General features: G+C 39.8%; 2 protein-coding genes across 2 annotated transcripts in view; one reads left to right on the top strand and one right to left on the bottom strand.

Moving 5' to 3' along the window:
- MCTS1 (MCTS1, re-initiation and release factor) overlaps nucleotides 1-7,187 on the top strand; it is a gene marked incomplete at its 5' end in the record, with an annotated part of 11,365 nt that extends 4,178 nt beyond the window's left edge. Inside the window, 5 exons of the mRNA XM_009275369.1 lie at nucleotides 587-739; nucleotides 1,478-1,575; nucleotides 2,675-2,808; nucleotides 3,859-3,926; nucleotides 6,085-7,187. Of these exons, the coding sequence (XP_009273644.1) occupies nucleotides 587-739; nucleotides 1,478-1,575; nucleotides 2,675-2,808; nucleotides 3,859-3,926; nucleotides 6,085-6,166 (535 nt within the window). The remainder of the gene's footprint in view (nucleotides 1-586; nucleotides 740-1,477; nucleotides 1,576-2,674; nucleotides 2,809-3,858; nucleotides 3,927-6,084) is intronic.
- Nucleotides 7,188-9,188: 2,001 nt separating this feature from the next.
- C1GALT1C1 (C1GALT1 specific chaperone 1) lies at nucleotides 9,189-10,704 on the bottom strand. The gene has a single exon (XM_009275303.2). The coding sequence runs from the start codon at nucleotides 10,569-10,571 to the stop codon at nucleotides 9,615-9,617; it is 957 nt and encodes a 318-aa protein (XP_009273578.1). The 5' UTR covers nucleotides 10,572-10,704; the 3' UTR covers nucleotides 9,189-9,614.
- Between the last annotated feature and the right edge of the window lie 95 nt (nucleotides 10,705-10,799).

The raw sequence follows: 10,799 nt of genomic DNA, 5'->3' as shown, positions 1-10,799 counted from the left end.
GGCCGCCTCGGCCTCCCCGGGGCGCAGGGCGCGCCCTCATCCCGCGGGGCAGCGCCGCCCCGCAGCCGTCAGCTTTGCCTTCGGGCGCGCTGGCCTGGGCTGTTGGGGCACTTGCTTGTTAAAAGAAAAAAACCTGAAAAGTAAGCTGAGTCATTAAGTTGTCTGAACTTTGGGGTAGTACAAAGCACAGTTCGTACGTCTGTGGTAAAGGTGAAGGACTCTTATAAATACATCTGAACAGGGCCATAGGTGTTAATTTTACCAGCAACGTCTACTCTGCGAGTTAGATGAAATAACGCTGTGTGCCAAGGTGTGTTTGTGAGACTGAAAACACGTTTCATGGCTGTACGCAAAGTTTAGGGACAAAGACAGCCTACTAGTGGGAACCTCCCTGCATTCCCCCAGCCCAGTGTTCCCAGGGGACAAATTTAAGCCTCGTGAAATCCTAGATTTGAGAGCTGGACAGATGCGGTCCTGCTAAGGTGTTACAGAGACTGTATACACGTTTCTGAAGAACGCTGCTGAGATATGGCATCCTTGGGGCAGCAAATTGTGTGTTTCTGAAATACTTTCACTCACTTGACAGATTTGATGAAAAGGAGAATGTCTCAAACTGCATCCAGCTGAAGACTTCAGTCATTAAAGGTATTAAGAATCAGCTGATAGACCAGTTTCCTGTTATTGAACCATGGCTAAACCAAATTATGCCAAAGAAAGACCCAGTCAAAATAGTAAGATGGTAAGTTCCTTTTCACTTAACCTTTGCTTCCAAGGTGATAGGATTGCTTCCTTTATATGTTTATTTTGTATAGTAGATGAACATAGTGTTTTTGAAAAGCATCTATACTTTCTTAATAAATAATAGTCTGTCTTACGGCCAAACCAGAAGGTTTGCATGTGCTCATCACGCTCATGAAGGCGTGTTAGTAGGGTGTTTGAGGGGAAAAAAAAAATGCTGCCTAGTAGTGAATGTGCAACATATTGAGGGACTTTCCAGGGATCAGCCTGTTGTTGAAGGGAAGCGTTCAGCTTTATGGATATGGAAGCTCAAACTTGTTTGGATAGCTTCCAGTAGCATTTTTTTACTATTTTTGGGCTTCCATATATTATTTGGATTATTTTCTTTTTTTTTTAAATAGAGGGTAGTATATTTCTGCTGATTCCTTCTCCTTGTCCAGTCTTTGTATTGCGTTTAAAAAACCCAAAGAAATGCAGTTTGTGAACAGCTGGATGTTTGTCTGTAGATATTTTCTTCTTTTCTTTCTTTTTTTTAAAAGGGGAAGGAAGTGTGCAGGGGGCCAGTGTTGAAGAACAAGCCATAAAAAAAAAAAAGATAATAGTTTTAAATTTTCTTGCTAATTGACTGTCTTAATTCTCAGATGCCAAGATAGATCAGACTCTGTGAAGTGAAATATTTCATTTAAATTATAAAAGGGTTAAGTAGCTGTTGGAATATTTTTTTTTTTTAATCTTGCAGTCATGAACATATAGAAATCCTCACTGTGAATGGGGAGTTGCTGTTCTTCAGACAAAGAGAAGGGATTTTTTACCCGACGCTAAGGTTGCTTCACAAGTGTAAGTTTCCTGAGGATGGTAGTGGTGGGGAGAGAGGGGTGAGCGCATGATTCCATGGGACTTCTATAGAACCGAATTAAAAAGAACTTGTTACTTACACGCATATATATATTCCAGAATAGATCTTAAAGATATCGTATACCTTCTCAACTATATCGCTTTGCTATTTCAGGTGCCTACATGGGTTGCTTTTCCCATAATTATTGTAATGCTATATGTTAAGCAATCTAAACTTTGATTTCTAAGAACTAAATTGTGTAAAGCTCTGCAAAAAATCTTGAGAGAGGTTTCCCTAGGACAGAGATCTAAATTTCCTGTTGTTAGTCCCTATCTTTGTTCTTTCAAGTCTTCCTTTAAACCCTTTTTGCTTCCTTCAAAATACTTGTAGGTTCTTACTAGAAAAATATTCTTTAATCATCAGTTTAATGATGTAGTGTACGCTTGTCTCCTGTCAGAATTTATGCTGCATGCTTTTTACGATTTACTCTCTTGCATTATTTTTCTTGCTGTTCTCGTTGTTCTGCTTGATTGTGTTACTCTGACTTGGGTGAGCGTAGGTGTCCCTAAAAATGTTATTCAGTCAAATCTCAGTGTTTGAAATACTTCAAGAAGGTGCATGCACTTGAAAGATGGCTTGGAGGGTTGACAGCCTTCATGAATTTTGTCCATCTTTGCCTTTTTTGTCCTGTTAACATTAAACTGTTTCTTTTTCATGTAAGAGGTTATACATGTAATTTGAGGGATTTAAGACCCCTTGGTTTTAAGACCTCTTAGTATGTGGGCACTTGCATGATTGTGTTCATTGGGGAAACTTGTTAAAATCGTTACTCAGTATATGGGTATATGAGTATGCAGGAGGCATAGGCCTAGTGTTGGATTATCCCTTGGTTCTCAGATAAAAGATGTGGTCTGGGAGAACAGTACTTGTGTCCTTTCGGGACAGTACAGCCCAGCAGGAGCTCCGGTAATTGTTTCTCAAACTTCCTACCCTCGCAGTGCACTATATATCTAATTGCTCTGTCTAAACTGACTTGATAATGAGTTATTCATGTTGTCATCTTACTGTATTAATTGTAATGCTGTATTTTTCCCCTCCTAGACCCATTTATTCTACCACATCAGCAGGTTGATAAAGGCGCCATTAAATTTGTACTAAGTGGAGCTAATATAATGTGCCCTGGCCTGACGTCTCCTGGAGCAAAACTTTACCCTGCTGCCGTTGATACTGTTGTTGTATCCTTCTTTAATTACGAATTACTGCTTGTTGTGAGATGAGTTAAACTTCTGTTCTTGTGTTCTCAGCTGATCATAATCTGAGTTACTTTGGATTTTAATGGTATTTAATGGAATAACTAGTAATCTGAAAAGAGCTGCAGAGGTTCAGATGTTATTTGGCAAGGTTAAAATTGTTCTTAATTTTTTTTTTTTTTACTTACTGTGATGTTCCAAACCAAATAACTATTCCTGCTGTGCCGTTGGGTGGCATGCTGTTCCATTAATCTAATTGATAAGTGGAGGTCCTTTGTGATTTTATGCAGAACTGTAAAAATAGATGAGGTACAGTGTAATTTGTCCCCTGCCTCCTTAATCAATCTTGTATCTCCTTCAGTTATAGAAGAATTTGCTCCTGTTCCTAGGGAATTTGGAAAGATGGATCATCTTTGCTGTAGTCAGGACTCGCTCTATGTGTCTGATGAAATTAGCATATGTAAAATGAAGAAAATATGCTAATTCACTCCTGCTCATTATATTACTGAGAAAGGAACCCTGAGCAAATACAGCATTAATAATACCAAGTCGTGCTGCTTTTGTTGTTAGATGCTATAGGAAAAGATCAGCAGTTACCATCACGTGTTGCTAAGCTTTGCAAAGGACACGTCTGATTTCAGTACTCCTGGTTTTTCAGATTTGTGTCTCAGTTCTTCTGTACCTTGGAATTTAAAATGGCCCCACAAACAAGTGCAGTTTTGTTCCAGAAAGGGCGAGACTATCATCTCTCAGTGTTAGGCACAAAGGAAGAAATGGAGTGTAGTGCTGGTAATCTTTTTCTGCAATTGCTGTTCGAAGTTCATAAATACATGCTTTGTTCTACACACTGTGATTCAATTGTTAAATGCAGTGCATTGTTTTGCTTATATTTAAGAGCTAGAGCTCTAGAATTACTAAAAGGGTAAAAGTTCAACGCGGGATTTTGAAACTTTTTGGGAAGTCGTTTCCTCAGTTGCTTTTACTTTTCTGAAATAGTTTTAAAAAAAATCTGTTTTCCTTAGCGGTAATTTGTAGGCAATAATGGCAGAGGGAAAACAACATGCATTATGTGTGGGAGTAATGAAGATGTCAGCTGAGGACATGTAAGTGTTTTAAAAATTGAAATATAACCTGTCCCACGTCATTGTTCCTATGTTAGTTGGGAATATAAGCACCACTGTCAAGGTTACTGCATCACCGTTGCAGCATATGTCGTTCAAGTACAGAATTTTTTAAGATTTCATTTTGTTGATTAATATTCAGGGAAAGAAGAGGAGGCAGGGAATATCTTCCCTACTTACTTGGTTACCAAAGAGAATTAAAATAGTTCTTTTCATGTGAATATGGATTTTAAGATGCACAACATTAGTACTGCCACTGAATGTTCGTACTTCTTGCTCTCTATTCATACTTTCTCAAAGATCTTGCTGAACAAAGAAATATTTGTATAGAGTACTTACTACCTGGGCTGGGCAAGAGATGTAATTTGGATTTGAGGGGGTTGAAAACGTTGAAGTGATCTTTGTCTGCAGGGACAGCAGAGACTCAAGTCCTGCTGGTACTTGGTTGACCAGCTAGGCTTTCCTCTGTGGCCTTTTCTCTTTTTCTTTACCTTGTACCCACAGGCAGCATTCCTGCTTGATGTGCTTACTAGCTTAGCTGAGCTTCTTGTGAAACGTAGAGGTCTGTTCAGGGGATAAACATCAACTGAAAACTATTTGAGAAGGAAAAGAGACAGAAAATGGAAATGGATGTTAGTTATTCTTAGCATTCAGATAGTGCTAAATTATAAGTAGCTAAACCACTTTGTCATTTTCAGTTCTGTAACATCCTGCAGCAGGATGTAAGATGCACCCAGCGGGTTTGGGCTGCGTTGTTCCAGCCCCGTCTAGCGCTTGTGTGGGTGAGGAAGCTGATTTTGATGAAAATAAGTCACTCTTTCTTGTGGGGATAATTCTCAGCAGGATCATCTTCTGTACTGGGTCACTCTGTGGTCCTAAGTCGTAATGGTAGCGCAAGGGAGAGAGGTGGGAATGTCTTACAGAGGATGGGGATAGAGTGGAACTGCAGCAACCTGGATTTGGACCTGCTGTAGCTGTTGAGGAATTACATTCCTCAGGATTCTTTGTTGTGCCTTCAAAAGACTCCAAGAGTAAGTGGAAAGAATAGCTACTTTTGTCCCAGTCCTACATCTGCAGTGATCATCTGTGATCACTGCAAACCAAGATTTTCTGTATTCCTAATCCTAACTCCAAATTCAGCAGCCTTGCAGCTGAATATCCTGTTACTGTGAGAAGCAACATGAACCGGAGAGGAAAACGAAATGAGACTGATCTGTGCAGCCCCGTTAGCATGCTTTTTTGTGTGATAGTTTAAACCAGAAAATTGTGAAACAGTACGATTTCAGTCACTTGGTGTGATTATGATACACGATGTGTTAATGCAATTAACATAGCAGTATTTTCCTTCCTGATTACTTTTGGACGAGTTGTATAAGTAATGGAACGCTTAGTGTAAATACAGTAAAGTATACTCTCCAGGGGAATGAAACTTGTTCTCAGTCCTAGAATGATGAGATTTGTCTTGTTTATTATGACAAAACTAGATTTTCCCATGGAATAATGTACTGGAAAAAAGGTGAACGCAAATCCAATGCAGACACACAAAACAGTCATTTTTAAAAGATGACATGACGCAAAAGATATAGAAGGATAGTATGTCTGTAACGTGCTGCAAGTCCTTGGCATGTAAATTTAGCACTTACAATTCTTTATTCAGTGGGTAGATGTCCCGCAACTTGCAGCGAAGCAGCTCACCTGCATTTAATTGTGTCAGTGGCACACTTGGAACCAGAACTTGTCAAATTCCACATTCCAGCCATGTTATACCACCTCCTGTGCTAGGAGGGGGAGAGTCCCAACTGCTGAGCTACTTTGATAGAGAAATGCTAAAATTAAGAAAAGTAGCAGAAGTGTTGTCTGAAGAACTGTCTCCCACAAAGAAGTAGTTAAAAATATTGTGGAAGGTTGTTGACAAAACGTGGAAGGCAAATATTGTCCTCTTATCATTCAGCAATGCGGATATATGTAATAACAAATACTGTTTCTTGTCCACCTGCTGTTGAAGATTATGACTTTGTGGATGATAGCTTCTCCCCTTCCAGTTGACAAATGTTGCGTTTTCTACTTTAAATATAGTATTTTGTAGTGCTCTAATATTTAACCTAGCTAATACTTCTGTACCTTTTTCTTCCTTCTACAGTGAGAAGGTCAACAAAGGGATTGGTATCGAAAATATCCACTATTTAAATGATGGCCTTTGGCATATGAAGACATACAAGTGAAACAAAAGGAACTGTGTTACTCCAAAGGAATGCACTTAGATTAAATGTGGACTGCTTTGTAATTCCTTGTTTTTAATGTGACTGAATGTACAAATTATTTTGTTCTGTGGCTATGCTAAATAAATCAAGTGAATGCGAAAGTACTGTTAGGCTACAATAGTTTTCTAGATTTCTTTTTATTACAGTTCTTTTGTCTTAAACCGAAGTCTTCAGTGACTGAAGATATCTAATGGAAAGATCCTGCATGGACTGTGAGTAGACTATTTCAAACAAAAAGGAGGAAAAAGCCAAGAAATGTTTACATTTTTATGCTCTTCTAAAAAAGTAATATAAAGCGTATGTGAAATATAATTAATACAGTTTATAAAACTTCTGAAACATTTCAGATTTTTTTCTTCTGATTAACATCTTGTTAGTCTACTTGTTTCTTGAATGTGAAGAAATCAGTTTTTTTGACTTTTATTTTTTAACTTAATTTATTAACAGCATTAACTTTAGTATTTTACGTAGGGATTTTCTCTTTTTAATATGCATTTATCTGTATAGGATTTATGAACTTAAACTGGTATGTGGACTAGCAATTCCTTTATGCTAGTTCATATCTGAAGAACATACACGTACATGTTCAAATTTCTACCTGTCAACGCTGTTTGATATCGTAATGGTGGGCATACTCCAAATGGAGTGTGTGCCAACTTGGTGCCTGATGCTCTACTCCCTGTTTGCCGCCTTATTTCAGGAGCGGAAACAAATCACTGTTTAACAAAGGCGTGATAGCAAAACATGGTTGTCAGTGTAGCCAGGAGCAGCTTCTTCAGGGGGAACTTCAAAAGAGATCTCAGCTTGTGCACACTGCCACGAGTATGTACATCTACAGAACGGGTTAAAGAGTGCTGTGTATTTGTCCGGATAATCCAACTCTGTTCAGCGACTGCATACCCAAAGTGATGCCTATGGAAAACAGCCTGTGCCATGGAATCATTTAATAAACTAAGGAAACTTTAAGGTCCACCACTCATAACTCTGTCTCTGGAAGCATTTATTAATATTTCAAGTCTCTGTTCTAACACTTGTATTTTATAATGGCAGAACGTAATTTTGTATGCCAGTGCCTTGTCTTGGTGCTGTTCTGCATGTTTGGTTTCCCCACGCTGGGACCTTCACAGAAGACAGACAGAGGTGTTCTCCATCCAGTTCTAAAGTCAAACTAAGACATGGGAGATGGAATGTGTTACCTAATATGTAAATAATTTCACAGGAGAAATTTAAAAGTAGCACAAGTTCATACTTTTGAAAATGACAGGATAAATCTGAAACTATTAATGTAGGAAGACAAAAATTAAGGTGATTATTACAGCAGTGCTGCAGAAAAAAGTTTGGTTGAACCTCAGACCTTCCCTTCAGAATGCTAATGGACATTTTTATGCATCTTAAAGACTCCACTATAAATGTACTGATTTCTTGTTAGTGCTATGGGGAATCAGTTTGTGCTTCAGTGGTTCTTTTTTGTGCTAAGTCTTGAGTTCTGTGGCTTGCTTTTCCCCCCTTCCATCTTGTCTCCTCCTGTTGTGTTACAGTACCTCTCAAAGCTGTGATAAATGAGATTTATTCTGGTTTGAATTGTTAACTCCCATTCTTTTTCCTTGACTTGCCCTATGACTGCTGTTGTTGCAGTGGGGTCAGAACTATCTTTAATATTGGAAACACCACTGAAATCAAAATTTTATGTTGTCTGGCTTTGTCAGAGAATTCCCAACTGTGGATCTAACCTTTTAAAAATTATTCTGTAAGAAGATACAAGTTAAATCATGCTTAAATTAATTTGTATACCAATTTAGCAAAACGTTGTCAAAAATACTAAGTTAAGTTTTATCTAGGTTTTGGCAGCAATCACGTACATGTTTGTCTTGCTATGTCAGCTGAGCTCTGACTGACATGGAGGAGGAGAACGTGCAAAAGGTGAGACAAGGTGCACCTTCTGAAACAGCTGAGCTGTGGTAGCTTGCCGGGGGGGGTCTGAGCAGTTGTCTTACCATCCTTGTCAAAAATGAAGGACCTGATGCTTAAAACAAAAAGGATGTGGATATTCTCATCAGCTCTGAAGCAGCTGTTTCACTTCCCCACCTGCCCCCTTGCAGCTCAGGATAGGATGAGATACTACAAATGGTCTGTTAAAGAAAAGTGAGATAACGTACTATCTTCTCAGGTCTTTTATGGATCTTGTAGTACCAACAAAGCCTGTGGTAGTCCTAGATGCAGCAGATAGGTCCTTAAGTCTTGAAACATGCAGGTCAGGTCAGTGAATTCTAAATGGAGTAAATATTGAAGTGCTGTTTATTCCCACTTGCTGTGACTGGAAGGGACTGTGACCTGGTAACTTGTATAAAACTTTTCAAGTGTGCTCAACTGGGGGGGGTGGGAAACCCCACCAAAAAACCCAACGCCACAACCAAAACCCACCACACAACCCCACTCCCCAAAACCAGTCTTGGGGAGTTCTGCATATTGCTTTGTTGTGTATGTAACCTGTTTTGCATAATATACAAAGAAAGGTTGGGAGTGCAAGCATGTGTTGCTCTTTCTGCATCTTTCGTGTGAAAAATATCTGTAAATATATTGACGCTACATTTGTATTGACAGTTAACCAACTTCTTCCTTGTAAATACTACTAGCACCACTAACAGGAGTGAAAATAATACTGAACCTTTATTCGAATACGCTTATTTATGAAGTGAAGTTTTAAATGAGCAATTACTCTTGTTGCTAACGGGCTACCTGACCATGTTAATGCTTACTCAAATACAGTTCTCTCTCTCTTTTGTCTGCTTAGAAACAGCAGTCCAAAGGTCACTTAATACTACTCTGCTGCAACTCCCTAACAGCTGCCTTCTCAGCTTGCTTTCTGCTAATTCCTTACCGGGTTAGGAGGCTGTACATAAAGCAATAGGTGCTGCGTAAACAGCATAGCTCAAGCTATTGTGTAATTTAGTGTGAAGGAAGTAGATTAAAGTTAATCTTTGAGACTGCATCTGTAGTCAGTTTTATTGGTACATCTTAGAAAGATATAAAGACATTCTAGAAATGCCTGGAAGAATTGAAAGAATCAGTGTCTTGCAAAAATATATTTGTAATAGTAGACTAAAGTTCACTTGTTTTCATTAATATTTACACGTACAAACCCCCCATATAAACTTAATTTCCTTTTATCATAAACATTAACAACTTTATCATTTCATTCCAGCACTGTCAAAAGCCAGAAGCATTTCTGTATAAAAGACTTAGAAAAAAAGTTCTCCTTCCACTTCTAAAATTAAGAGCTTTACCAAACCTCAATGTGCAAAAGAAATTGTACACCAGTACCACCAGATACAAAAATCAAATCTGTCAGTACAAATGCGTGTCATGAAAAGAGCTGACTCCACGGTTCCAGGTTTTCTCTGAAGAGACATCAGTCATTGTCCGAGCCTGTGGGTGGAAGGAAGACAAGCGCATCGTTGTACGTGTGGCCGTAGGGTCTCAGCCTGTAGACGCCGTACATCATCACGTGCATGTGGTTCGGGGCCAGTCCGCTGAACGTGATGGCCATGTCGGAGCAGCAGCCGTCCACCACCTGCTGAGGGTGCGTAGACATTGCTTCCTTAATGAGAGCACCGACTGATTTAGTGTTAAAGACGTCTTTTCCTTCTGAATCTTCCGCATTTTCAGCGAACACTCCAGTATACTTCAGGCAGATTGCTAGCTGTTTATCCTCATCGAGTTTCCAAAGCATGCCTCCCTGCTCTGGACACTTGTCGGAGTCTTCAAGAACACGGGAGAGTCGTCTTAGTGATTCAATGCTTAAGACGATTCCTCCCTCACCATCTACGTACTCAAGGTCACCAGATTTCATAGTATGGCCTATATAAAAAGGCTGCGAGGGGTCTTTTTTCAGTAAGAAATACTTGAGATTTTCAATAATAGCAAATGTTGTTGGATAGGCAAGGAAGAACCAGTTGAATTCATCTTTATAACGTTCATACGTTATCTTGTAAGCTTTTCTCATCATCACCCACATATCATTTGTGTTGAGGGCTACAGACTCGAACACTTTGACGTTTTCAGAGCTGTAGAATTCCACCTTGTCGCAGTGCTTGCTCCACGTCTCTTTCACTGCAGCCCAGTGCCCCAGATCTTTCGGTTTCACAAGGACGATACAATAAACGCGGATACTTTTACTCAGCTCCATGCGTTCACCTTCTGAAAGGTTTAAGACATCTTCTTTGTTGGGAGCCTGGATGTGATGATGCTCGTGGTGACGTGCTTTAGTCCCATGGCCCACCTTAATATGTCCGAGGAGCGTAACCACCACGCAGAAGGCTCCTCCTAGCACCACACCCTTCACGAAGGAGCTGCTTTCAGAAATCATTTTTCCTGGAAAGGGGACGCACTGTAAGAACTTACTGGAGTAAGTTTGCTACTGCAGATGCCGTATAGTTTTAACACGTTCTTCCACTTCGAAATCCAGCTCCGGTTCCCTTAACTTACGTACCAGGACAACGCTGGTGACGGACAGCCGGCAGAAAGTTCCCAATCTCGGCCCTCCTTACCGCTAACGGTACGACAGACCCCCGCGGGAGGGGTCTCGTACCCCGGA

The sequence above is a fragment of the Aptenodytes forsteri genome, unplaced genomic scaffold (assembly GCF_000699145.1).
Source record: "Aptenodytes forsteri isolate BGI_AS27 unplaced genomic scaffold, ASM69914v1 Scaffold143, whole genome shotgun sequence".
NCBI lineage: Eukaryota > Metazoa > Chordata > Aves > Sphenisciformes > Spheniscidae > Aptenodytes > Aptenodytes forsteri.
The sequence above is the reverse complement of the archived record's forward strand: the minus strand, read 5'-3'. Positions and strand labels throughout refer to the sequence as shown.